This window comes from Aspergillus multicolor, assembly GCF_047715735.1.
Source record: "Aspergillus multicolor strain CBS 133.54 unplaced genomic scaffold BDW74scaffold_19, whole genome shotgun sequence".
Classification (NCBI taxonomy): domain Eukaryota; kingdom Fungi; phylum Ascomycota; class Eurotiomycetes; order Eurotiales; family Aspergillaceae; genus Aspergillus; species Aspergillus multicolor.
Window position 1 is genome coordinate 120604 of NW_027395970.1, and position 25943 is coordinate 146546.

General features: G+C 52.4%; 10 protein-coding genes and 1 non-coding gene across 11 annotated transcripts; 4 read left to right on the forward strand and 7 right to left on the reverse strand.

Moving 5' to 3' along the window:
• Positions 1–722: 722 nt before the first annotated feature.
• Positions 723–1643, forward strand: BDW74DRAFT_168913 (SDR family oxidoreductase; the record flags this gene model as incomplete). The annotated part of the gene is made up of 4 exons (XM_073726916.1): positions 723–759; positions 813–1060; positions 1118–1321; positions 1377–1643. 4 exons carry the CDS (start codon positions 723–725, stop codon positions 1641–1643), a joined length of 756 nt encoding a protein of 251 aa, XP_073582095.1.
• Positions 1603–4655, reverse strand: BDW74DRAFT_186052 (putative C6 transcription factor). The gene is made up of 7 exons (XM_073731182.1): positions 4118–4655; positions 3845–3966; positions 3325–3797; positions 2979–3277; positions 2500–2928; positions 2216–2454; positions 1603–2170 (listed from the first exon to the last, which is right to left on the reverse strand). The coding sequence occupies exons 1-7, from the start codon at positions 4190–4192 to the stop codon at positions 1675–1677; spliced, it is 2133 nt and encodes a 710-aa protein (XP_073582096.1). The 5' UTR covers positions 4193–4655; the 3' UTR covers positions 1603–1674.
• Positions 4655–7090, reverse strand: BDW74DRAFT_39462 (uncharacterized protein). The gene has a single exon (XM_073732680.1). It carries the CDS (start codon positions 6753–6755, stop codon positions 4854–4856), a length of 1902 nt encoding a protein of 633 aa, XP_073582097.1. The 5' UTR covers positions 6756–7090; the 3' UTR covers positions 4655–4853.
• A 433-nt stretch (positions 7091–7523) lies between these two features.
• On the forward strand, positions 7524–9727 carry BDW74DRAFT_39454 (uncharacterized protein). Its single transcript, XM_073732678.1, has 2 exons — positions 7524–7778; positions 7841–9727. Exons 1-2 carry the CDS (start codon positions 7776–7778, stop codon positions 9158–9160), a joined length of 1323 nt encoding a protein of 440 aa, XP_073582098.1. The 5' UTR covers positions 7524–7775; the 3' UTR covers positions 9161–9727.
• BDW74DRAFT_39458 (DUF1996 domain-containing protein) lies at positions 9727–12529 on the reverse strand. Its single transcript, XM_073732679.1, has 4 exons — positions 12520–12529; positions 11800–12072; positions 11588–11747; positions 9727–11536 (listed from the first exon to the last, which is right to left on the reverse strand). Exons 2-4 carry the CDS (start codon positions 11975–11977, stop codon positions 10294–10296), a joined length of 1581 nt encoding a protein of 526 aa, XP_073582099.1. The 5' UTR covers positions 11978–12072; positions 12520–12529; the 3' UTR covers positions 9727–10293.
• Positions 12530–13296: 767 nt separating this feature from the next.
• BDW74DRAFT_156252 (uncharacterized protein) lies at positions 13297–14595 on the forward strand. Its single transcript, XM_073724970.1, has one exon. The coding sequence runs from the start codon at positions 14059–14061 to the stop codon at positions 14305–14307; it is 249 nt and encodes an 82-aa protein (XP_073582100.1). The 5' UTR covers positions 13297–14058; the 3' UTR covers positions 14308–14595.
• Positions 14596–14613: 18 nt separating this feature from the next.
• Positions 14614–14702, reverse strand: BDW74DRAFT_t153. The gene has a single exon. It is a non-coding gene; the product is annotated as a tRNA-Asp (tRNA).
• Positions 14703–16683: 1981 nt separating this feature from the next.
• On the reverse strand, positions 16684–18351 carry BDW74DRAFT_39481 (NmrA family NAD(P)-binding protein). Its single transcript, XM_073732681.1, has 3 exons — positions 18326–18351; positions 17324–18150; positions 16684–17276 (listed from the first exon to the last, which is right to left on the reverse strand). Exons 2-3 carry the CDS (start codon positions 17965–17967, stop codon positions 16862–16864), a joined length of 1059 nt encoding a protein of 352 aa, XP_073582101.1. The 5' UTR covers positions 17968–18150; positions 18326–18351; the 3' UTR covers positions 16684–16861.
• Positions 18352–19516: 1165 nt separating this feature from the next.
• BDW74DRAFT_186054 (putative lysophospholipase) lies at positions 19517–21918 on the reverse strand (the record flags this gene model as incomplete). Its single annotated transcript, XM_073731183.1, has 3 exons — positions 19517–20476; positions 20524–20888; positions 20937–21918. 3 exons carry the CDS (start codon positions 21916–21918, stop codon positions 20141–20143), a joined length of 1683 nt encoding a protein of 560 aa, XP_073582102.1. The 3' UTR covers positions 19517–20140.
• A 1770-nt stretch (positions 21919–23688) lies between these two features.
• Positions 23689–24924, forward strand: BDW74DRAFT_179793 (histone chaperone napB; the record flags this gene model as incomplete). Its single annotated transcript, XM_073729550.1, has 3 exons — positions 23689–23806; positions 23929–24759; positions 24809–24924. The coding sequence occupies 3 exons, from the start codon at positions 23689–23691 to the stop codon at positions 24922–24924; spliced, it is 1065 nt and encodes a 354-aa protein (XP_073582103.1).
• On the reverse strand, positions 24879–25939 carry BDW74DRAFT_39512 (SNARE domain protein). The gene is made up of 2 exons (XM_073732682.1): positions 25772–25939; positions 24879–25719 (listed from the first exon to the last, which is right to left on the reverse strand). The coding sequence occupies exons 1-2, from the start codon at positions 25804–25806 to the stop codon at positions 24960–24962; spliced, it is 795 nt and encodes a 264-aa protein (XP_073582104.1). The 5' UTR covers positions 25807–25939; the 3' UTR covers positions 24879–24959.
• Positions 25940–25943: the final 4 nt, after the last annotated feature.

The window sequence follows — 25943 nt, forward strand, 5'->3', positions numbered from 1 at the left end:
ACTCGAACGGAAATGTACCGCAATAATGGCCGAGCACCCCGAGGTATCGTAACTGGCACATGAAGTCGTCAGCGAATGCTGTGGAAGAGTTGCATATCCTAGTTGTGGGCTGCAGGAAATATTTTGGTCACTCAAGAGCAAACATACGACGCTCAGGAGGAGAGATGAGATACTCCGTAAACAAGGAAGATCGTGGCTGGATAATGGTTGATGATTGGCAGCATACCACTCGGCATTCCTGAAGTGCAGATATGTGGGAGCAACATCGAGTGGCGAGAGGGGAGTCAATGCTGAATTATGGGCAGGAGGGTTCAAAAGCAATATTTAATGCGAGCCATGTCCTCACCAAGAAAGAGGACAACAAGGCTATTGATTTGATGATGATTGCCGAAGGCTCCGCGGGCAATGATTGGTATACCGTACAACGTCCAGTCATCCTGCGGAGAATGCGGGGTCAGAAGTCCTCCGTGAGCTCTTCAGCCTGGCCTTGGAGGTAACTCTGCTAGTTGATCAGCAAGATAGTCAAACGCGGAGAGGAGTGCTGATGTACGTACTCCGTAGGTACTCGGCGCCAGAGTCGGTCTTCATCCCGAGTTCCCGCCCCAGACCCCCCTCGACATCCTCGGATAACTCTCCAGTCCCCCTCCCCCGCTTTACTTTACCCCATATATTCCAACCTCCTCTTCCACGTCTAGACGAAAACAACCAGATCACAGGACAAAATGGCCCGTCTTGATAACAAAGTCGCTATTGTCACCGGTTCGTGGCCTGCCTGTCCAGAAGGAAAGCCCCCACTAATGCTTTTGATCTAGGCGGAGGCTCCGGCTTCGGCGCTGCCATTGCAACCCGCTTCGCATACGAAGGCGCGAAAGTCATTGTCGCGGACATCAACACGGCCGGTGGCGAGAGCGTCGCTGCCCAAAATCCCGAAAATATAATCTTCCAGAAGGTCGACGTAACGAGTCCCGACGATTGGGCCGCTGTTGTTGAGGCTGCCGTCACAAAGTTTGGAAAGTTGGATATCCTAGTGAACAATGCAGGGACGAGTTATCGGAACAAGGTCCGTTTCCCTTTCGATCTTCTCTGGATCCATACAGAAGTGGCTAACGATGCACAGCCAACACTAGAAGTAACTGAAGCCGAATGGGAGCGCGTGTTCAACGTCAACGTCAAGAGCATTTTCCACGGTTCGCAAGCTGCCATCGCAAGGTTGATCGAGCAGGGCCACGGCGGCAGCATAATCAACATCTCATCAACGGGCGCCAGTAGGCCGCGGCCGGGGTTGGTGTGGTATAATGCGAGCAAAGGGGCTGTTTCGAATGTATGCCCCTCTACCTTTATTCCACTAGAAGGAATGACCTAACAACCACCACCAGGCTACCAAGGGCCTCGCAGCCGAGTACGGCCCGCAAAATATCCGCGTCAACACAGTATCGCCGCTTCTGTCGGGCACGGGCCTGTTCAGTATGTTCACTGGTATGGAGGACACGGAGGAGAATAGACAAAAGTTCATCGGCAATGTGCCTCTAGGCCGGTTGACGGATCCGGCCGATGTTGCCAATATGTGTTTGTATCTGGCGAGTGACGAGGGACGTTTCATTAACGGCGCGGAGATGCTGGTCGACGGAGGAAAGTGTGTTTAGGATCGCCACATCGGTCACCGCAGGCTATGCACTAGGCCAAATTTGACGGATCAAACATTGATAAATCCTCCTCTAGTAGCCCCATCATGTACTGATTTCCTGAAAACCAGTGGCTTAGTTGTGTCATATGAGCCTGGGGGATGGCTGGGCCGTGACTTTGAGTTGCAGGGTAGTCCATCGTCCCTGAGGTTGTAGTTCCTAGTGCAGGGCCGGTCCATCGTGTATCCACAACCTCTGACGGTGCGAGGCCGAGTGCAGTAAGATATGTGTTGACTTCGTGGCCGACCGACGCGAGGTTTTGGTTCTCCTTCGTCTGGGCCTGTGCTTTGGCTTCAACGTAGAGTCGAGCGACGTTGCTCAAGACGTGGCATAGTCGATGGAGATTGAATATCGCCGTGGATAGCGGGCAGTACGGCTTCAGCGACGCGACGAACTCTTCCAGTTTTTCCAGATCGCCCCATGAGGAGACTTCGATTATGTGGCAGAAAAGTACGATGAAGGGGACGAATGGGGAGTAGAGAATGCACCTGAGAAATTAGACTAGCTCGAAAACAAAGCAAATCATGGCTTACCAGTGGAGGTACGAAAGCTTCATAACCTCATTTGCCTCCGTCAGCATTCCCATGCTCGACTTGTGCGTTTGGAGAGCGCTCCTAGCAGCTTCAATGCACTCCTTAACGAACGTGCCCGTGCCCGGCTGTGGTGGGATGGCTCGGTAGATCAGAGTCAAAACCGAGAAGCGACATACTTCGTCGCATTTGACATACAGACACTCAATTGCATTCAGATTATCGAAAGTGGGATATAAAAGCTGTCCATCATTAGAGCTTGACTTCAGAATGAGCAGGGCACAAACCCTAAACGGTCTCATTACGCGATCCTCCATCTCAGCGGCTAGCCTGCGCGCCTCTACTACTCTGCTCACCTCCTCCTGGCGCAGTGCAGCGGGGCTGTACAGATGCTGATACACCAAGCCCTGGATCCTAGCAAGTTCTATCCACAGCAGATGAGCAGACTTGAGAATATCTGCTGAGGGAGCTTCGAATAACATTGGAACATCGATATCGTAGTCCGGGATGGTGGCAGCACGCCCCAACCGCAGTGCAAGCGCCCGGTCCATGCAATAGATCGACCAGAACAGAGTCAGCCTGCGCTGTTTCTCTTTAGGGTCAACATTTTCGATGGACGGCATTTGATGGAACCCCAGTTCCTGGCACAGCCGGGATGCTGTAGAGGTCAACGTTAAGGCAAAGGAAGGTTTGGAAATCTCAATAGCATGGGCCGCCTATTTCCAGTCAGGACATCTTCGCGAAAGAAAAGGAACATTTTACGTACTCCCATCGTAAGAGCCTCGATGGAATCTATATTTGCCGGCATCAAGAGATGCAAGTTCGCCAATGTCGTATCCAAATTATGCTTGCAGATATCGGCATATCTTTGATACTCCTCTCGCAGCGCGCGATCGGGGTTTAAGAAGCTCGCTGCGACGAAAAGCTGATATAGCCCTCCATTCGCCACAATGAAAGTCGCATCAGAGTAGTTTTCCGTAGCAAAGTAGACCTCGCGACACTTATCGGCGAGGCGTTCAAACGGTATGAACGGGCAAAGCGACTGTAAAGATATGGGACTACCTTCTACCAACGGTTAGCGGTGTGGAATTGGCTATTCCACGTGGACATACCGATTGCTTTGCGGAGTAGAAGAATAACAACATGCATTGGCGGCATGTCCAAATCCCGGGGGTTACAGTCTATGAGACGCCTTTGCTTCGGTAGTGGGTACTCGCGGGCAGCGGAGGCTTGGTTATCCTGCATATTGACAAGCTGCTTCAGGGTCGACAAGGCTGCATTAATCCTGGAGTCAGACATCGGCAACGGACTGCGTGAGACGGCAGTCTGCAGAAAGTCACTAGCATAAGCCGACTGAGAAGCCATCAATGAGTTGCCCTCGAACCCACTCTTCGACTCCGCCTGGTCCATTGCTTCCTGGGGATTAGCAGGGTAGCTCTGGTTAGAGGGGCTCACAGGTCTGGACGTAGGTGTCGTGTGGGCATGTATTTGTGCTCCTGTGCCAGACCCTATGCTAAGCTTAAGCTCGCGGAGGACCTGCTCGATCCCACCCAATCGTTCATCAATATGGTCGATCTTCCTTTCGCTGGGGAGCTTTAGTCGGGCTCGAAATTGGTCTATATGAGGACTCACTATTCGTTAGAAATGAGCACGCGTTTCCGCGGCTCCCGAGGTTTCTGGCCCGCTCCTGTAGAGCTGCAAATAATCTTAGATGTTCGGCAGTTGGCGCATGGAGACCGTTTATCGCAGCGGATCTGTCATAAGCCGTTAGCACTCCATTCTCTCGGCATAAACAAATGCTTACCTTTCTTTGTCGGCATTGGTCGCACTACACAGTGTCAGCATTCAGAAGCAGTCCCTTGCATGGTTTGGTGCCATCATCAAGATCCATCCTGTGCAACATACCGCGCGTCTAACAACGGCATCTTTGCTGTCGCTATCCGGACTTTCGGCATCCATTCTGAGCGGTTCGCCGGTCATCTTATCTAGGAATTGTACTCGAGCGATACTCAAGGTCCGGATTTCTTGGAACTCTTGGAATTCCGCAGAGTTTGAATGACTTCGAGTCTTTCAAATCCTCGTCCGGGGGCCGCGGATCCCGGAGTGCCGTGACGGTGGATCCTCAGGCAACAACGTTTGCTGAGCAAATCGGAACCTCGAATGGTTATCGTACTTCTTCAAGTGTGGAGTGCTAGACAAGGGTAGGCAAATGAACGTTTTACGGGTTCGGAAATTGCGCCTCATGAGGTGAACTAAGTGCCATGATGAGGAGAAAAAGTGATTGTCTTGACGAGATAAGTTCGGCAAAAGGTTGGTACCGGTACCTGATCACGTGCTAATCGGTACATTGCACCAAGACGGGGTATATACTAGTCGTGGTTCTGTCTTGAGTTCTATTGAGTCTTCAGTGTCGTCTAAGTGTGGAGTTTCCAAATGCTCCGGGTATAGTCTAATATTTAAATAGCGCTCCAAAAGCTCCGAAACGTGAGTCGTTCATGTGCATAGCCCCGTGGCACAATATCGTCCTTGTCGGTATTGCATGGCTCCAAACCACGGGTCGTGTGTTCGTGTTGATGAATGGTCCCTGGGTCATCATCAAAGGGCTGAGGATCGACAGATCCAAGGAGGTCCGTGGCACTGCTCATTTCTTGATCCCAATGACAGCTAAGTTCCTGGGACTCAAGCCATAGTCAAACACGGGCTCCACCCAGCACTCCTTGACGCAGTCCTGTTCACGGAGATATTGCCATCGATCCACGGCGATGATGGCTTCGGCCACCGAGGCACAGAACGACATCAGAGTCCAGGTCACGCTCAGCCTCTTCTTCGTGGGCCAGTATTCAGCAGCGTAGCGATCCAGCTCTTCGTCGGTAATGCCGACCAGATTGTCTTGAACCTTTTGGCCGTAGACCGGATCACGACTCAACTTTACGACTGCCGCGCGAAGATAGGCCTGGAAAGAGGTGAAGGCGGTTTTTCGCAGTGAGCCAACAATAACAGGGTTACCAACGTCTTCCTGTTCAGGATCGGTGCCATAGAGATCCTTGGGAATGGAGGGTTTTCGTACAACGCCCTTGTCCACCAAGACTCGCTGGAGGAGTGTGCGGTAGTAGTGGCGGGTAAAGAAATCCTCTGCGTCGTCGGTGCCCCAGTTGTAGGGAGCTTGAACGGCCATTGACCTAGCGGTGATGTTTAGCTTCACGCCAGTCCCGCCGTCGTGCTCAAACTCTTCCAATCGTTTTGACATTGGGAAGCCATGAGGGTCGTATGCAGAAGCATCTTTCGATAACCGCGGGTGCATAGTTCGCAGGACAGGGATCTTATACGTAGCAGGCCCAAGACGTTCAGTCATAAGGTTATAGCAACATCCAATCATGGCAATCGCCTTGACCGACGGGTTCAGGACCAACGCTCGAACACCGTGGTGGACAAGATTTCCGCACGAATGCAACGAGACCACCATGACATTCGCATCCGAGGCCTGCTCAGGTTGCTCTGAGCCGTTTGTAGTTTCCGAGCTTTGGCTTGCCGGTGTGACAACGTCTTTGATGATTGGCTCCAGGTAGCCGTCCTTAATCTCATGTTCAATGTAGTCCATCGTACCTCGTGGGGTCTGAATGTCGGCTTTCGTGATTTGTTTCTGAGTAGGTCCACCGTTTTTAGGGAAGGAGCCCAGCTCATCAGAAGTCACACTGATGTCGCGGAAGATATTGATCTCGGCAACCCCTTCCTCGTCGTCATTAACCTCTTCCTTATCTGCGCCGTTGCTCGCCGGCTTGGGCTGCGAATCCGTTCTATCCACTGCCGACTCTGGGTCCTCGCAGACCTTGCATTTTTCCAGCTTCTTATTGTACATCCGGACCTTCTTCTTCTCGACTAGGTTCGCATAGACATCCATACGATTGGCCCCGTTGATGAACTGGTGTCTCCGTTCAATCGCCACGATATTCCTGTTGTACGGAGGGCTAGTCAGCGTCCGCCCGAGGTAGTTCTGCCCAGATCCAAAGTCCACGATATGCGTTATTTCCTCTCCCCGTTCCTGGCGCACAGTATTGCATAGCGAGTTGACGTATTTCGAGAAATGTGCGACCTCGTGATATTTCTTGACTTTCATTCCAACTGCAACTCGCGGGGGGATGGTCGCCTTGCCCGAGTCATGAGGCGTAAATTCCCGGCGCAGAGTGAGTCGGCGAATTTGGTGGATGAACTCTAGCAGCGTCAGCGGGGGCAGAACCGCCACGCCTCTCCACTCCTGCCCTGCAACGTTTCCTTGTTTGTAGGCCTCCAGGAGCGGTTCGATGTCGTCTCTCAGGAGCAAATCGATGATGTGCGCGATATTGTGGTGTTCGAAAAATTGTCTCCATTCTTCGGGCAGGAGCGTGGTGTAGAGGTCGGGCTCGCGCGTCAAGAAGTCCAGCATGTGCACACCTCCGCAAAGGTGCCTAAAAAGGTCGGACGAGGTGGCAAACGAGAGCAGGGCATCGACGTAGGCGTCCGGATCTGTCCATCCGTCGGGGAGGGGGAGACTCCGCGTAGGTGACATTCTTTCGTATCGGGTAGGACTGCAGAGGAGGGGCACACCGGGAATGATTCAGAGGGCGAGTCGGCGCGAGCTGACGACTGCGGAGGCGGGATTCTAGCAAATCAAGTCCAATGACATCTGGGCAGAGAGCGGCTGAGTTATCCAAAGTCTAAGACAGTTGTTGTCGTCGCGAGGTAAGTCTGTCGCTGTGTCGAGAAATTTTTGGCGGGCAGACTTTTGGGGCGGTGGGGTCGGTCCGACTTGGAGAGTCTTGGAGAGTCTGGGGAGAGCCTGCGGAGTTGTTCTCCCTCTCCATCCCTCCTCACTTCGCGATGACGAGTCCCGACTGGCGACGAGCGACTCATGAACCAAAGGTTATGCCGATTATGCATAATTGCCGAACTGCCTGGATCTGACCTGATCGTCGAGAGATCTTCGTTCCCTCTCCCAGAGCTTGAATCCACCGGTTCCTGGCGGTGTGCCTGTCGCAATGACACCATCACCACAGCCACTAGTAAGCCAACACTATTGGCGTAGCGGAGCACTAGTGGTCCAGGGCAACTGCTGATCCTATCTATAGGCCACTCACAAGTTACATATTATCTTCCTCCCAGAAGGCTATCGCGGCAGTGGCTTCGGTTTCTGAGTTCTGTATGACCTGGGCGTCAGCCGGATGCTCGATCAAGGATATGTCAGGGCACGTCCCCCGATTCTGCAGGGAGGGGACGAGACGGTAGGGATGGGACGACTCCACGTATGAGATATAATCCCGCGGTTACCCCCGTTGGCTCTTGGGCCCTGCATCCTGCATACTCCGCTTCTTGGTGCTCCGGTCTGCGTCGCAGGGAGGGCAGACGATCCGGTAAACGCGTCATACCGTTGCACATGATACCTCCTATCCTATGTTAGCTCTTGCGGGAATTTCTATATATTGTACATTGGTTTCAGGAAGAAGAGGAAAGGAAATCTGGGAGAATCCTTCAATGGACCATCCTACTCTCTACCCCCAGAACGCTATGCAAGTCGGATGAGGTCGGAATCATGGTGAGTGGGAGACCAAGAACCACTAGAAATAGCACGCGACACTAATTCTGTTTGTTTATTAGAGATCGTCCCACCCTCAACCAGCTCTACCCTTCGGATCCATCGCCGATGTACTCTTCCAGATCATCATCAATGGCGATTCGAATGCCGTCTTGAGACTCTACCTCCTCAACAAAGCTACATATCGTACGATCAAGGTCCTTGAGCCGCATATCTGCCGATGGTTTATGCGCTTCCATGGCGTCGATGCCTTCAGTTCCAGTGCATTCCTTAGCCCAAGAACAGGCGAGCAACTTGGGTTGACGGTACATACACTGGTGAGACCTTTGTATCGCCATGAGCTCGCACGCCGATTGTCCCTCTACATCGTCCCTGCCGTATGGGGACCGTTCTACGAAGATGACAAGGCGGAAATGGACCGCGAAGCAGAACTCCGACTCGCTCGGCGCCTAGAGCGTGGCCTCCATGTGCTCTTCCATATGGCCGAAATCTCACGCGACGTCAAACGAGATCCTGAGCCGCATCAAGAGGCTCTAGCGTCTTCCTCTGTCTCCAATGGTTCCAATGTCTTCGCCAAGCTCCTAGATGATTACAGCAACTTCAAGTCCGACTTCAACTTCACCTTTCCGCCCAACAAGGTCAAGAAGAGGGCCAGGGCCAAGGACAAACAGAATCATATGATTGCCGCGTCCTCATCCTTGCTGAACCATGAACACAACCACACAAAGAACCACCTCACAACCGTCCTGCAATCTGGGTACACCGAATTTGAAATCGGCAAACGCCGCCTCGAATTCCGCACTAACCACCTCACCGACAAACTCGAGGTCGACTTCCACTGCACCCTCCGTATGCTCCGCGAACTTCTCGAGCGGATGCTCCTCCGCCATGGCCCAAGATTCTGGCACAGAGATACAAGAAACGAGTACAGCGTTATCTCCTGGTTCCTCCTGAAGCAAACGCCGCGGAATTTAGCAAAACTCCTCCTCACCCCGCAAAACGAATGCTGCCACTATAGCCACCACATCGACCTCGACGCCCCGGATACCGATACAAGCGCAGCCAAATGCCTCTTCTCCAACCCGCTAGACGAATATTGGGATGCATGGAAAGACATCCCCGACCTCTCACCCCTAAGCAGCGGCATCGGGTCCTCCATCGCCACATCCACAAGCCCAGTCTCAGGGACAGGGACAGGCCCAAGCACAGCCTGCAACTGCAACCGGCTCATCCGCAGCTGGAGCGTCAAGCCAGCGCTTTTCGATGAGAGGGGGAAGGACTATGATCGTGCGGCGGAGCGGTATCTCAAAGATATGTGGAGTCAGCGGCATGTCGGACTACATCAGGCGTTTACGATGGGTGTTTTCGCGGTGGTGCTTTAGGAGGTTTTAGTCTTAACTTGTAGCTTTATTGGTTGTGATTTAGATAGTGGGTCTTTTGTTGGATTATACATAGATAATGACAAGCAAGAAGTTTGAATCATAAGCTCAGCTTGGCCTGCAAAGCTCAGTTTACCTTTGGCATTGGTGCATTCTAGCCTGGACTAACGGTCCTAATTAATGTGAATAAATCCCAGTCAGTGGGCTGGGTGTCTCGGCACGCATTTTGGATGCCCAGGCAGACTATTTGTACTGCGGTCCCGTCTGTACGTTGTTGATGCTAGGGTGGTGCACAGGTGGTACCTACGGACGAAACTTCAAACATCGCACCCCGTGAACGGTGAGGGATCGTGGATCAACAACCTAAGCCAGGTGCTCGAATCTAGAAGATCAACGAGCTTGTTCAATCTATCCAGAACACCACTCTTAGGCGTTGAAAGGCAATCCTACTCGTGCTAGGAGTCTAGGACAGGATAATACGGGAAAGCGAAGTGCGGAAAGTGGTAACTGGTGCTTGAGATGGGAATCATGTAAAGAGCTAAGATGAAGGAAATAGAATGACATGACATAACGACGGGATTGATTTGTTTTTCTTGAGCAGTACGCGGCACTAGCACAGGATACTTAAGGTGGATCTTTGATCATTGCCCCAAGAAGCTTCTCCTCAAGAGAAGTCGAGTTCAACAATGGCCTACTGCATGTAGACATGATCTAGGTTGTGTATATTTCATGCTTGCCGGCTGAGCATAGCATGTACATCACGTCGGGTCGGACCAAGATGGGATAAGGTAGAGAGAGTCGAGGTATGGACAGGATGAAGAGGTTCAGAGTGATAGGGAGACCGAGAAGAAAAGAAGTGGTAGCTATCAAAAATATATTCGAGAAGCGAAGAATCAAAAGCGGTTCCGATGGACCACAGCCGAAGTCAAAAGCAAGCGAGTGTATCAGGTCATAATCCGGCGAAACCAAAATGTGTGAAGATAAAATCAAAAGTGGGTATTTGGGTATGATGTATATGTAGGTACATTCGCAAGCGACGGGTTGTAGTATTCCTCCAGCCGGAAAGAGTAGGGTTTCATCTCAGAACACCTAGCCTATCGTGAACGGAGTCATAACGGTACCATTGAAGATGGAATCTAGTGGCCGTGGCCGTGCTGGTGGCGCTTGTGCGCGGCGAGGTGGTCGTGGTGGCGCTTGGCCGGCTGCTCGGCAGGAGCAGTAGGGATCGAGACGACGGAGGAAACGGTGCGGGTGACGGTGTTGTAGTCAGTCGAGACGACGTCGATGCCGCCGACCTCGGTCTTCAGCGGGTTACCGTTCTCGTCGACCATGACGACAACTTCCTGCTCCACCCAGACGGTCTCCTGGGCGACGGTGTTCTCAACCCAAGAGGTAGTGGGCGTCGGGGTCCATGTAGATGTGGAAGTAGAAGTCATGGTGGTAGTCGGAGGCTCGGTGGTAGAGCTGGTGGTTGAGGTGGTAGTCGAGCTGGTTTCGGCGGTCTGTGTATCAGCCGCGAGAACCTTGCCTGCGAAGTCACCGAGGCCGACGGAAAGGCTGACGCTGAGACCCGCATTGGCGCTAGCGGATGCTGAAAAGGACGCTGCGGCGGAAGTCGAGGTCGAATCTTCGCCAACGTACTTGATGGGGAAGGCGTACCCGGGACCCCATTCGATGGCGATCTTGTTGGGAAGGCTACCCTTGACGCTGGTAACATCCTCACCGGCGAGAATGCTAGGGACGTCAAAAGAGCAAAGGCCTTGCTCGAGCTCAGACTGAAGTTCGAAGATGGGACAATCCTCAACTTCACCGGAGGCGTTGGTGCAAGTCTTAACAGCCTTCTCGAGAACACCAGGCTCCCAACCGTGCATGAAGTCAGCGTGGTAACCGAATCCAGTAGGGTCACCAGTGGAGAGGGCAAAGTATCCGTCGCGGTTCTTGAAAGCGTAGGTGTTCCAGATGGTCTCAAAGAAGAGCGACACAACACGGGTCTCGAAGCCCTTGGGGCAAGTTCCGTCCATGACCAGCGAGGGATAGGCGACGTGGGACATGTGGTCGTCCGAGTCAGCGTCCTTGCCGTTCCAGCAAGAGGGGAACATAATTTCGAAACGGACACCGTCGGTGCAGTGCTCGTCGAGGTAGGACTTCTCCGGCAAGAAGTGGCGGCCGAGGGACGGCTCAGCAGCCTTGTCGTAGTTCAGGCAGTTGAAGCCGAGGGCCTTCTGCTTCAAAGCGGCTTGACTAGCTTGTTCGCCAGTCCATTCGGACTTGGGAGGGTCGGGAACGGGCCAGGTGAAGTTTCGCAGGAAAGGGTCACCGGCAATCATGCGGAAGTCGTCGGGGAACGCTTGCACGTTATCTCCATATAGAAGGTAGTACCTAGCAAGGTGTTAGTCATGGCCTGACATCCAGCGGGAACTTGTCACCCACGCAAGCATTCCTCCAACTTGATCCACAAGTTCAGAGTTGCCAGTGGAGCTGTCAACGAAGTACAGAGCAGGGGTCCAGTAGGCGGACTTGTCCTGCTTGACCTCGCACGACGTGCAGCTACCACCAAGCAAAGACTCCATGTTCGCATCCAATCCGAATCCTATCAAAGTTCAGCCCGGTGCGTCCCACGCGATTCCAACCATCGGGCTAACCTTTAGATCCGTGAATCGTGTGAACGTGGTAAGAGGCCTCGCCGGGGGAGACCAGAGGGTCCATTCGAGCAAGACCACTGCGGCCGCGGCAAGGAAGACGCCAGAAGGCATCAGCGACGCCTAGGAAGGCCGCCAGACTAGCTACCAGGCTGGTACTGAGGTGCATCTTCGAAGGCATGGTCGGTTCGGCAGGATAAAGGAGTGACGAAAGTGGGTTGTTTGTTCAAGGAGCGAAATGTGTTGACGGTGCGTCTTCACGACTCAGTCGCGTTGCTGTCGCCTCAATGGTTAGAACTCGATCAAAACATAGCGTGAGGTGAATAAGTGGGACGAATTGGTGTCGCCGGGGTTGTCGCGTATGCAAAATAGTAACACTGCACCGGGCAGAGTATGAAACAGGAGAACAACAAAGGCAGCAGAAGGAGCGCATTCTCTGGGCGATTTCCAAGACACGAGACAGACAAAGGAGGGGAGCCGGTGGCCAGTAGGAAAAGAAGTCGTGATTCAAGATTGACGCCAGTGGCTGGGAGGTGCAGGCAAGGGAGGCTCCTTGCAGTTGCGGAATGGAGCCGATACCCCTGCAGAGCCACGAGGTAGTGGGAAGCCACCAAAGCGACCGGACCTTCAAGGCGCAGACTGGAGCAAAAAGGCGGGATATATTCGGTGGCCGAAGTGCCCGAGACGACAAAGGCACAGAAAGAAATCGAGATGTAGACGTACCTAGCGATAAATGGCGTTGAGCCGGTCGAAATGGATGCGACCTGGCAGCGCAGTGTTAGACAGACCGACAGAGGAATCCAGGGATTCGGCAGCCGAATGTAAGCGTACCTGAGCTGCTACAACAGGCCACACCCTCGAGCAGGCGTGTGAAGGAGAGACTGGATAAAGCACAAAAAGGACAGATGGAGAGAAGAAAGGGAAGAGACAAAGTAAATGAGCGGAGGGACTCGACCTGTGTAAGCGCCGTTAAGATGAAGGAATATGGAGGGGAGAGAGGCAAGAAATGGTCAAACAGTTTCCATACAGGAGAGAAAGTCAGCCAATCAGATAATTCGATTCCAGCGATATCAATGAGAGATCCATAACTCTACTCCCCGCTTAACGGTCTACGCTGCTGGCACTATTGATTCTTCTTCTTGTACGATGATCCAAATATCATTGCTGTCTAGTATATCTTCATCCTTTGACACGATCCGAGAGCGCCACTGAGCTCATCGCGGGGTCTGCATCTCGCAGTCTCAAAAGGGGCTCTTTCAGCTTTTTTTACCATCGCCAGGGGCCAAGAGACGTGCAAGACGACCAAGAGAGGCAGTGTCCACTGGCATCTCCACACCCAGAAATTGGATGGCACTGATCTCCAGGGGCAGCCAACACCCAACCTTGGACAGCCCAGCGTGGGAGGGGCTTGAAATTGCCCCCCGATCCAATGGCGTCGACGCTAAGATTCCCCCGGCGAGTGAGGAAAAAGAAAAGGGTGTTGGTGAAACGGTCGCGGGGGCCGCTCTTCGTCATTGTTCGCCAGCGCCTTGGCTCAGTTGGCTGAGATAAGATGCAGATGCAGATGCAGCCTTCCTCTCTTCGGCCACCGATACGACCAGCAGGTGTATCAGGCTGCATCGCTTTCTCGTATTGATAATATCACAAAGAGATTAACTCTCCTATTCATGATATCAATATTCGCTCTCCTCCCCTGTTTTCTGTCCTGCCGAGCTAATTTCCCATATCCAGCAACGGACCGCGCGAACGCGAACGGTGGATCAATCCTCGGCAGAGACACTTAGACACAGACACCAGCAGGTTTTCCCTTTAGAGCAACCCCAGCGTTCCATCCTCGAGTCAAACTGCCCTGCCATGTGCTGAGTCCTGACGGCCTGAAACCCGCGTGCGACATTGACACGGTCCAAGTGCGACGAACCAAGGTCGCTCGTTTCACGGCGAGATCCCGTCTCAGCTGGTCAGTCGAGATGATAACAAAAGTACCGAGTATTGTACGATGCAGCACCTTCTCTCCGAGATGATTCAGAAATCAGGTCGAGATACTTATCTCCCTGTTCTTCGCAACTATCACTTTCCATCGGCTTCTATGCCATCCCTATCCAGCTGATCTGAAGATCTTGCCCGTTGATCGCAATCTGCGTCCCTGATGGCAGAAGCTTGGCCGTTGCATTCAGCACCTCTGCCAACTCTCATCCAGTCGTCTCCCCACAAGCACAACCTCGTGGCCTCCTGCCCCTATTTTCCAGTGCATGGTTCCGCAGAATGAGGTCTCATAGCATCCATGGGATCCGTGGCATGAGACGTCGCTGGGCCGCACCGCTTTTTGGCATTCCTGCCGCAGCAGCATCACCAACAACCACCAAAGTATACTCCGCAGGCGCCCACCCGTCAGGCCGGCATGCTTCTAAATCTGTATCCCCATCAATCTATCCCATACATGATCCGAGCTTGCTTGCTGCTATTCTGAGATTGGATTTCGATCTCGGTTCGCGCTTGGACGTGGCAGAGTGAGACAAGTGCGAACTTGTACCTTGCTAAATGCGCTTATCGAGTCAGGTTCAAACGGCAGGATCCGGGTACGATGCAAAAACACCGATATGGTTATGCGTACGAGCGTGGTGCTGGATAAAATATATGAAAGTGATGTAGGTGGCTCAAGGCTCATCGCCACGGTTTAGTCCATAGTCTACTCCGTAGCGGTAGCCTGCAACTGACTCTGAAGCCCTCGCCTACCATTGAGGGTTCCGTAGTCCGTACACTTGGGCGCTTTCAAGGTCGGTGCTTATTGCTACGGCAAAAAAAAAAGAAAAAATAATTCTCCCCGACTGGGAGTCGAACCCAGGTCTCCCGCGCTTGTTCTTACTAGAAGTGACAAGCGGAAATCATGACCGTTAGACCATCGAGGATTTGCTGTTATAGCATGCCTTTTATTTTGGTATCATCAATAATATAAAAAAAAATACAATATTTCATCATCCTATGCACAAATGCGCGGTTCATCAAGAACAAGGGGGTATGGTCGTCAGTTGCCATCCATATCTTAACTACAAGAGTAATTACTTGAACTCAGTGCACTGGAGTAGACTCTCATTCAAGAGATTGCTAGACTTTCGAGTCTTTGCCATAGAGTATGCACTAGATCCGAACTCGACTCATGTTTAAATATATATTGCGGCTCCCCAAATTAACGCCATGGACTGTGCACGGCGATGTTTATTTTCTCTAACGGATAACTTCCTAGGATGCATCTACCGCCTCCCAGTCAAACCCTACCTTTTATACTATACCCCTACCCCCAACATGAGCGGGGGGCTGACGCAGCCTCGGCTCTACACCACGCCCGGACTAAAAACTCGAGAAGGTACTTATCCTGTACACCCCTTGCTTTCCTAGATACATACACCGGTCTTGCAGACATATGAAGCGTGCTCTAATATGACAAGCAGTAAGCTAGCACCGAAGGACGGCGGCCAAATCGCAGCAATGGGAAACAGGACAGTACACTCGCCGAGTAAAAAGCAAACACACCGGAGTGATCTAGATTCCATAGCCAGCCAGAGGTCACAGGCACGGAGACCGAGTCCCCATCGACGATACGATACTGGGGCAGCTCGAGGTATCCACACCCACAGCCCTAACTAGCACGAGGAGACAGCCAAACTTAATCGAGACGTACACTTGCTGCATCCTCAGAGCCCTAGGTAGGCGAATCAGTGCATCGACGTAACCCAACCAAACTACATTGATCCCAGCATGAAGTGTGTTCAAGGCTCACAGTCGGTCTAGATGGTGGTCTCCCCCTTGCCCTAGCGTAGCCAAGGGAAGTCTAGGCTTGGGGGTTGAAATCTTGTCTTAATGGGTACGCCGATATGAATAGGTGGTCTGCCGGTGTCATTCGAAGCCAGAAGCACCCATAGACCACGCAGCGCATATACGAACGCTAGCAGTAGCGGTACGGACAATGGCAATACAGACCGAGACAGACTCAGTTAGAGGACCCGATGCGTTGGGTGGTGTTGCGCCTCGAGCACGAGATCGCTATCATATTCCAAAACGGTCCAGCAATACATGTACATCCAAACCAACAAGAGGCTCGCTACAATGCAAGGTAAATGCAAAGGAGAAAAGACCCAAAAGAAGAGGAAGGAGAAGAGTATAGGAGAAAAGAAGAGAAGAGAGTACGGATATAATGCATTAAATCCTCACTCACTCAATCAACCAAACAGCCAGTCACCAGGCCCAGCCAAATCAGTAGATGCTAACGCCTAAAATGTATAAGAAAAATAGATTGAAATCAAAGAAACCTGGTATGGTATCAGGCGGAAAAAATAAAAAACTTTTTTGTCACATGCTGCAAGATCGTAACTGCGTTTCAACATCATTCCGAAGTCCAGCCTATCTACTACCAGACAGTAGGATAGCTGATCTCCGACCCCACCCGCCATGCAATGTAATGTAAGTAGAGAATGTTTGCTAATCAAGCATTAAATAGGTGGTATTCTTTTTCTGTAGGTGTGTAAAGTGAGGGGGCCCGACAATGACAACGTAGGAGGACTAGCCCGGGGACTGCGGACAATTCCGACCTCGGTAGTCGAGTAGATAGGTAGAGGAGGGTGGTAGTTTTCTCTGGTTTTGGTTTGCTGATTGCTCGCTCCAAGTGAGGAAGATAGGATAGGTAGGTATAATAATAAACCCAAGCCAATTCGCCATTAATGCATGAGAGAAATTGCGCGATTTAAATGTCGTTTTGTGTGTCAGACGGAACTCGGGTGGTTTTCGTTGAATGTTGAAAGAGGATAAGGTAAGGTGACAAAGTGAGGTAGAATGCGACGACGGCTGGGAATGCAATCTCCCTATCGGGCCAATCGCAGGACGAGGCTCATATCAAAGCACCGATAAAGGACTGACCGCAGCCCGTCGCTCACCGACTGAACTGAGCTGGGGTCATCTCGCGAACTCGCAGCGCTTGGCTCGAGTTGACGCTTTCGCGGCGCACGGTCCTAGGTAGATAGATACTGCGGTCCGAACTCCCGACTGTGCTGCCGCTCGATTTTCGCTCCGTCTGTCACAGCATCCAGTCCAGCCCGTTGGCTTCCTCTTCGATAGGAAAGACCTCGCGCGCGTATTCTTCCATGTCTCGCCAGCCTGACCACAGCTTCCGAGCTTCGTCCGTAACACGCTGCGAGATGACCCCTCCGGGACCCTGCATCATTCCCGCACCAGCGCCCTTGCCGTTGGCTGGACCTAACCCCTTGGGAGATCCGGCCGCGGGACGGGAGAACTCGGGCAGAGGGAAGTAAGGTGCCTTGTACTGGCCAAAGACCACCTCGATGGCCTCGAGCTGTTCCCGGTATCCGACGGGGATGTTGACCTTAATCTCGACATTGGGGACATGGACGTACTTCACCCGGCGATTTAGAGCGCGCGAAAAGGCGGCGCATACTTGCTCGGGTGACAGCGTTTCGAATGTGAGCGCAATCCTGCAACTGTCAGCACATTCCCCTTCTGTGTCAAAACGGCAACCTACCGATGACCGTTCCACTTCTGAGGCCCGTCCTTGAAGATCTGCAGCAGCGCCGGACCAACGTCGTGCTCCGCGTCAAGCCAAGGGAGCGGAATGTCCGGGTCAAAGGGCGCATGCCACTCGAACGTGCCGTCGGGCATGAGTTCCATCTGGAAGAGCGGGTAGGGTAAGCTCGTGAAGTTGTTGTTGTAGATTCCAGTGTAAACGAAAGTTGAGGGGAGGCCGAGCTGGCGGACGTAGTTTTCCACGGTGAACTTGGGCGCCCACATGGGGACCGCCGGGTAGGGGCCGTAGAGCGAGTGATCTGGCATGCTGCTGTAGATGTAGTGCTGGATGGTGCCGGCGCGTTTGGCGGCGTCGGCGAGATCCTTGCCAATGGCAATCTCGTCGCCGGCTTGCGAAGTGGTGTTGATGAAGGCAAGGTTCGCGCCCTCGAAGAGCGTGTCCATGAGCGGGACATTATTTAACAGGGGACCTTGGAACAATGTGACGTTTGGAATATCCTGAAGCTCTTCTGCGATGAGGCCCTTGAGCGAATGGACCTGGGCGCGCACATGGTGGCCGACGGCCGCGGCGACGCGGATGAGCGAAGCGGCCTGGCGCCCCGTCGCGTTGACGACGGCAATTGTCTTCTTTGTCTGTGTCATTCGGACGGCTAGCTCTTGCTCTCGACGGGACCCTCCCAATCCTCGCGTATTTAGAGACTGCGACAGTTGTAGAGCAAGTGTCGGGAAGATAAGGGGGAAAATCGAATAAATTATGCGGGGTAGTGGACGAGCGAAAGCAGGAGAACCCGAAGACCCAATGGAGAAGGAGGGCTCGGATGGAATCTGGAGAAGGTCAGGTGGAATCCGCAGGGCTTTGACGCTGGAGCTAGTGACGATGGGGTCAAGGCAAGAAAGAGGTCGCAATAAAGGCGCAGAAAAGTCGGGCGTCGCAAAGGAGCAGCAGTGGGGAAGCAGACGTGGTACAGTTGGGAGATAAAGGACGATAAGAGGCTCTCACCTGGACGAGGTACTACCGCAGTAGATATAACGGTAGAGACTCGGGCAGAGAACGAGAACGAGCGATGGTTCGAGAATGCCGCAATCGCAAAAATCGATGGTGCAAGAGAAGAGAGCAGAAAGCTTGGAAGCAGCAGACAGCAAGACAGCAGCCAGCAGACAGCAGTCAAGCCAGGTGATATGATCTCCGGTCTGCCTCCAAGGTGCGAGGGTTTTTGTTAGCTAAGGCCGCCGAGTATGATTAATGGAATACAGCAGACCAGTTCCCCAAGTGGATATGCGATCCTGATTAAGATTCTCTCGGCTGAAAATTTTTCGTTGCTTGACCCTTTGAAACTTGATGCTGGCTGGCCGTGGAGCAAAAAGAGTAAAGACTGGGTCTGGTTCTGGTTCTGGTTCCGAGAGATCATACAAACTGCCTGGGTTCCGATCTTGTTCCGATACTTATGGCAGGTTTATAGAGGTTATAGTGACTATAAAAATATGGAGATGATAGATCGCTGATCTCTTTGTTTCTCTGATCGCTGTCTATAGTACATACTCGGGAACTTCCCTCTCTTATACGCCCTGATTTGAGTCCCTCTGACCCTGATTCTACAGAGCACCTGAACTGAAGAATTCTCACCATAATGACGCCAGAGCAAGACAATCTGGAGTCTGGACCTCAAGCCAACGGGAAGATCGCACACAGGCCGACAAGCTGGCAGCCCTTGAGCCATTAGATTTCTTTTCTTTACGTAACACGTGCTGGCCTAAGGCATAGTTAGATACTATGGATGGATCCTTTGGATTTGCATCGAATTAGGGGCTCTTTACAATGCTATATTCTATACAATTCTCTCTGATATGATGCACTTCCAGAGTATACAGCAGTCTCGGATAATTAATGCGACATCTAGATAGCGATAGCGATAGTCGATACTGTTCATCACGGAAGTCAATCATGCCACGGGCCTAAACTGCATCAGGAAGCTCTAGTCTACTAAATCGGCGGATAAAAAGCAAATAACAAACACCCCCGGACATGACACAATCCTTGCAAACCTTGTCAGAGCTAAATACCAGAAACAGAAGGTAGGAGGAGAAGAGAAAAAGCAACGCCGACGCCGGTCAGAATCCCCATCCAGCAATCACATAAAAGGCCTCGTTCTGTCCACAGCGCTGTCCACCTTAACCCACGTTGACTGTTGAGAACTCGAGTCTGCCCCGAACTCCATAGCGATCAGCCAATCTGTGCCCCGCGGCTTTCCACGGTGTCGCCAAGCCTCTCCTTAATGTTATTCTGGGGACCTTGACCGGCACTGTAAGTCCCACCGCTAGTATAGTGCGCGTTTTATTACTCTCAATGCTACCAGTATTCTGTAGGTAATCTACTCTATCTTATTCGATCGTCTACGGAGTATGGTATGCATGTCATAGAAAAGGACCTTGAGGGTGAGGCTATGAAGATAGGAAAGAGTCGACAGATGGCGCAATTTTCAAGGCCGGGGTGATGATCTCCTGACAGAATATCGGAGGGGGATGAGGTGCGGAGAGGAGGAGCATCTCCGCGGAGAACCGTCGATGGGAGTTCGGCTCGCTTTCCGTGCTGAGGTCATCCGGACCATCTGTGCTCGGTTCCCCTGCCGGGCAGACCCCGATCCCTACCAGGCTGACGCTGCTGTACCAGTGTTGTCTCCCAGCTTGCGATCTTGCGAGGATACCCTTCCTATCAATACAGCCAAAGCTCAAGGTTATACCTCCCCGGTGTACATCTTTGGAGTAGCCTATGCGTGCAACATGTATGTATGTATGTATGTATGTATGTAGAACGAGGTCAAGGCGCAGATCCCGCCATCGGCCTATGCGACGACCCCGCGCGGTACTCATCCTCTTCGATTTCCTCCATCTCTTTGTCGCTGACTTCACGTGGCCCAATCCCCGCCAGCCCCCAGGTCGCTGGGCGCCGTCGCGCGAGAAGCTGTGCTGCCGTCCGCTCGTCAGAGTGCAGATGCGCACCAGACTTGCGCAGCAGCAGCACGTGTTCGGACAGCCCAGCATTAGCCGCCAGGAAGAGCGGGGTGCGTCCGTTGCGGTTGCGTAGATGTACTGATCCGCCCTGAAGCAGCAGGAACCGAAGGATGTCAACTGACGGTGATGTCGCTGCCAGATGCTACGTGGTGTCAGCACTGTTGGACGAAAGAAGTAAAGGAAACCTACCACTGGAGTATTCCCGGAGTAGTCTGCATCGTTTAGCAACCAATGATGCTCGCTCTTGATGAGTTCCTCAACACGAGCAAGGTCCCCCTGCGCGATGGCGTACCCCAGGACAGTGAGCGCCTGGACGCGCTCGGGCAGAGCTCCATCGGGATGACGGAAGACTGGTTGCGACGACTCGGTCAGCTCGCCACGCAGGGACACGGACATCTTGTTTGCCACAAACTGGGGTGTCGAGTCGGGGAGCGCAAGCAGGTAAGCAAGCTTCGTCAGAGCGGCTTCGGTGGTCATGTCCAATCCCGCAACTACACCGGCCTTGGAGAGACTCATGCCAGTCGCATACACCGGGCTAACACTGCCGGTCAGACCTGCTAAAGTCAGTAACTCGATGGACTTCTCACGCCATGAATACTCACATTGTGTGATATTGACGATGACAATTCCTCGAGCGATCGCGTCAGCGAACACCTTGGTCATCGCATTGTCCTGGCCATGTGGCGCATTTCCAGCGCCAAATGTTTCCAGAACCAATCCGCGCAGACCCTCCAATTTCAGGACAGCGTCAACCATCTCCGGCTTGATACCTGGGAAAATACGAAGACAGGCGACATGTGTAGTGTCGAGGTTGGTCTGGATGCTAAAGTGCTGGAGACTCTTTGGCCGGTTTACAATCTCCCAGTTGACGTTGGTGCGCATCGACGTCGTCACAGCCAGCGGCGCCGAGTTAGGCGAGTTGAACGCATTGAAGTCGCTAGCCGAGACCTTGGTAGACCGATTACCCCGGAACAGCTTGTTGTCGAAGTACAAACAGACCTCTGGAATCATGAAGTGGCCAGCCACAACCAATGACCCGAGCAGGTTATCTGTAGCGTCACTTTGCAGCTGCAGCATCGGAGCTTGAGATCCCGTAAGGATTACCGGCTTTCCAAGGTTCTGCAGCATGAAGCTCAGTGCAGAACAGGTGTATGCTAGACTGTCCGTACCGTGGAGCACGACGAAACCATCGAAGAGTGTGTAGTTTCGCTCAATGGTCCGTGCAATCTCAGCCCAACCTTTGGCATCGATGGAACTGCTGTCGAGGAGCTCATCGAATTCAAAGACTGTGTACCTCACCCGCCGGCCATATGCTGTTAGCGGAGTGCGCAGACTAGGATGGGCTTTGATCTCTCCAGAGCCATTGACCACAACGTCCATCGAAGTAGAGTTGGACCTATCGTTGAATGAAGGCACCGGTGCCAAACACTGCTCCTGGAAGTTTCGAGCAGGCACCAAGCCGGCCGGCGACGGTTGCATACAGATAGTACCTCCAGTCATGATGAGCAACACCCGTGATTCAGGAACTGGTGGTTCCATCTGGCCTTCGGCCAATTCTGGGATGACATCTTCGGCAGCGACCATATTGGCGATATGTGACCTAGTAGTCACTGCGACAGACGAGCAGCAAGATCAAAAGATTTCAAAGCGACAGGCAAAGTAGTCTTCAAGCGACTTGCAAGTTGATCCCAAGAATAGCACAAATAAGGTATCGCGATGGGTCCAGGGCTGAAAATCTTTCCGGCAGCTCAGACGTAGTCTAGATCAGTCGCGATAAGAATCTGGACCAGACGGTGACGAATCGCGGGGTTGGCGTCGTTTCTTTCGCCTTTCGAAGATGAAGGTAACCTTCAAGGACAGTCCTTTTATCGTCTTATGCCTTGTGATGTTGGGAAACTTTTCGCCAGCGGTCTATTACGTACGGAATGCGCTTTCTGTGGATGCCGGCAAGGAGATCCTGGAGCCACTCCGTGTTAGTGTACCGCTGCGAGATTTTTGTCCGCCACTCTTTCCTTACCAAGTTTCTAGACGTGGACAACGTCCGTGTCTGACGTCCGAAGTCGGCATCGCAGCGTCGTTTAGACTTCAAGGAATCAGGACTTGGGAGAGACTAGATCGCGATGTCAAACTCACGCGCCGTGGTTGTCTTACTAACGAAAAAGGGTCGTAGTAGGCCAGAGACGAACATCGCCAGAGTCCGGCCAATAATTTGACCTCGGGCTGACTTCGGGAATAAATATCTAGATGAAGTTCGTATAATAGGTTAATCCAGACGCTTCGGATGGCTCAATCTTGAGTTTTGGCCCAGATTTGGTGAACGAATCCTGGAGTCAAAAGTGGTGGAAAGAGTAAAAGGCTTCTAGAGCTTCCAGCACGCAAAGTCAAAATCTCAATTGGTCTCGTGATGGCCATCCTCGTATGGTGGCGTCCAACAACGACAGCTGTACTTCGAGGAAATTCCAGGTCTATCAGTTTTCGAAGCACGCATAGAGAAACGCCTCATATCCTATCGAGCTTGACTGCTCGCCACCATGCAAGACAATCGGCGCACTTCTAAAGCACGAAATGTTCACAATACTGAATCAAATGCCTTGATATCTTGATGTCTTGCATTCAAAATATATGTTTTGGTCTTTGTAGTAGTTTGTCTTTAGCCTTCTCTGCAAGAACCTACAGATATATATATAAAGATAAATGTGATCTACGCCGGCAAAGATATAAACAAGGTACGTTGAAAAGCGCATATGAAGAGGCTCTCAAAAGAAAAACACGTCTACCTATACATAGAGCCTATATTTCTTCTCATCCTCCAATCAATTCATCCGTAGCTGCAGTTCAACAAAAACACCCTGGGGCCAGCATAGTGAAGCTTCTCCCGTCCTGATAGCCACTACTGGGGGCTACTGTATGAGAGTCTGTTATAAAGACAGGTAGGTGATGCTTACATCCAGGAACCCATGACCACATGCTCGCCTACAGCAAATTTCATCGTCCGCCGCTTTAATGCTATAACGGGCAAGCTAAAGCAGCGCCGTTACTTACTGTTGGCACCAAAAGCGGAAAAAGAGTGACGAAATCACGGCAGCTCCGTCGGAGTTAAGTTTCTCAGGCGACGGGAAAGACCTGGAGGCGCAATTAAACAATTTTCCAGTCTGTCGCAGAAGCTCAGATTTTTCGTCTCCTCCCCGGCGCCCCTGATTAGTTAAGGCATTGCTTATCTCAGTGTCTCACAGGCAGGGATTTATTTTCTCCAATCAATTTTTTCTCATCCCATCAATTGCTTTTCCCATTCCTACCAATACCCTATACCCATACCCATCCATACCACACGCGTACACTTACAGATAAGCCATCATGTCGAGCGACCAGGTTGATCTTGCGGACCGCATCTCCGAGCCTGTTATCCCCCAGGAGGTTGCGCAGGAGATTGGTGTTTTGGAGCAGCAGTTCATTCGCGCAGAGGTCGAGCAGTGTAAGTACCTTATCTATTGGCGCATCGCATCGCATCGCATCGCATTGCGAGCGCAATGCTGTCTGATATTCTAATCTATGCAATTGTATTTACTGTACATGCTAACATGAATTGAACGACAGTGCGCCGTAACATCCTCGACTTCCGTCCCCTGTACGAGAAGCGCGCCAAGATTGTCTCGCACCCCGAGGTGCAGAGCAACTTCTGGGTTCGTGTGCTGTCAAACGCGTCCGGTGAGATTGATCAGTACATCACTCCTGCCGATGCGGCGATCCTCGGTTCCGCCCTGAAGGACTTGAAGGTTGAGCGATTCGAGGTCAACGAGAAGGGCGAGGGTGAGCCGCGCAGCATCCGTCTCACATTCGAGTTCCAGACCGGCGATGCGAACCCGTTCTTCGAGAATGAGAAGCTGGTCAAGGAGCTGTACTGGCGGAAGCAGGTTTTCACCACCGCTAGTGGTAAGAAGAAGACCTGGGATGGACTTGTTTCCGACCCCGTCCGCATCAACTGGAAGAAGGATATGGATGTCACCAAGGGGCTGCTAGATGCCACATGTGACCTGTTCGAGGCGGAGAAGAAGGGCGGCTCTCGTCGGGAGCTGCCCGAGTTTAAGAAGCTTGAGGACAAGCTCCTTGAGGTGGAGGCTCTTGAGGTTGAAGAGGACGAGGATAACGACGATGAGGACCCTCTCGGACAGCCTTCGGGCCAGAGCTTTTTCAACTTCTTCGGCTACCGTGGAGGTGACGTGACCGCTGAACAGTCTGCGGCGTCGACCAAAGAGGAGGAAGAGAAGTTTGAGAAGCAGCTCAAGGGTGAGAAGGTTGAGGACGACGAGGCCGACGATGACGAGGAGGTGGATGACGACTTCGATGCAATTGAATCCTTCCCCGAGGGAGGCCAATTGGCCATTGCGCTCGCTGAAGATCTCTGGCCCAACGCCCTGAAATACTATGGTAAGAATATCCGCGCTCTCCGCCAAGCTCACAACTAACACGTCCAAAGTTCAATCCTTCGAAGAGATGCCCGATGATTTCGACTTCGACGACGAGGATGACGAGGATGACGAAGACGAAGAAGAAGACGAAAAGTCCCACCCCCGCAAGAAGACCAAGGTCTAATCGCGCCAAAATATCCAACAACGACCCGGTCCCATCTATAGGGCAATGACTAGTATTAATAAGAGGACGAGGACGAAAATAAGGAGGCCGATGCAGAACGAAGACATCGTATCTAATTTCCCAGTTAGCAAACCAGCACTTAACGCAGACTGAATAATGCAATGATAATACCCACCTTCATTCTTCCGGATGATATGCTTCAACCTCGACATGCCATTCTGTAGCTTCCCTCCAACCCGATCAGCCAGCGTATCAATCTCCCCAATCATAACCGCCTGCTCCTCCAGCTCCCTCCCCATATCATCCGCCTGCTGTCTTAGGTTCCCGACCGTCCGGAACACCCCATCCAGCTGTTCATCCTGCTCATGCATGAGCTCCATCTGTCGCTGCTGCTCCATCTCCGCATAATAATCGTCCCCGTGGCCATCGGCATCGTGATCGTCAAAGTCCGCTGGATTTGGAAGCCCGGAGGCTTTCGCATCGGCATGGTCGGCGTTCGAAATGACCTTGACCAGCTCCGCCCTCATCTCCTCAATTTCCTTCCCCACATCGTCGACAAGTTTGCGCCGCCGCGACACCTCTTCGATTTCTAAGCCGAAGCGATAGGGGTCTTGCTCGACTGCTCGGACACTTTCGACTAGGTCGTCGAGATCGGCTGTGAGGTCTGTGAGGGTTGTTTCGAGCTCTGAGCGTGCTTGTTGGAGTTCAGGATTCGACGGGGACTTTGCGAGAGAACGGATGCGGAGGTATGAGGAGAATAAGGGTCTTGTTGTTCCGAGCGTTGAAAGCACGTCGCTATGGCTGGATATTAGCTAGTGCAGCCGGCTGATGGGATGTTGGGGCTTACGCTTGGACTTGGAGAAAGGGGTCTTGGTGGTCCATCGTTGCTGCTGTCGGGTATCTGTCATACAAGGGTCATGCCAGAGAATTCACAGGTTCTAGAGTGTAAGAGCAGACGATGTTGATGCGATGAAGCCCGCGGCCTATTGACGCTACGTAATGGGAAGGGGCGGGCGGTG

Coding starts and splice junctions, on each gene's coding strand:
- BDW74DRAFT_156252 (XM_073724970.1), top strand. CDS start 14,059: ATGAGGTCTCATAGCATCCATGGGATCCGTGGCATGAGACGTCGCTGG.
- BDW74DRAFT_39462 (XM_073732680.1), bottom strand. CDS start 6,755: ATGTCACCTACGCGGAGTCTCCCCCTCCCCGACGGATGGACAGATCCG.
- BDW74DRAFT_186052 (XM_073731182.1), bottom strand. CDS start 4,192: ATGACCGGCGAACCGCTCAGAATGGATGCCGAAAGTCCGGATAGCGAC. Junction 3,278..3,324: donor TCTACTCCGCAAAGCAATCG/GTATGTCCACGT, acceptor AACCGTTGGTAG/AAGGTAGTCCCATATCTTTA. Junction 2,929..2,978: donor TCGAGGCTCTTACGATGGGA/GTACGTAAAATG, acceptor GACTGGAAATAG/GCGGCCCATGCTATTGAGAT.
- BDW74DRAFT_39458 (XM_073732679.1), bottom strand. CDS start 11,977: ATGCCTTCGAAGATGCACCTCAGTACCAGCCTGGTAGCTAGTCTGGCG. Junction 11,748..11,799: donor CACGATTCACGGATCTAAAG/GTTAGCCCGATG, acceptor GAACTTTGATAG/GATTCGGATTGGATGCGAAC. Junction 11,537..11,587: donor CAAGTTGGAGGAATGCTTGC/GTGGGTGACAAG, acceptor ACACCTTGCTAG/GTACTACCTTCTATATGGAG.
- BDW74DRAFT_39512 (XM_073732682.1), bottom strand. CDS start 25,806: ATGGACCACCAAGACCCCTTTCTCCAAGTCCAAGC. Junction 25,720..25,771: donor CCCTTTCTCCAAGTCCAAGC/GTAAGCCCCAAC, acceptor ATCCAGCCATAG/CGACGTGCTTTCAACGCTCG.
- BDW74DRAFT_39481 (XM_073732681.1), bottom strand. CDS start 17,967: ATGACACAGACAAAGAAGACAATTGCCGTCGTCAACGCGACGGGGCGC. Junction 17,277..17,323: donor CAGAAGTGGAACGGTCATCG/GTAGGTTGCCGT, acceptor TGACAGTTGCAG/GATTGCGCTCACATTCGAAA.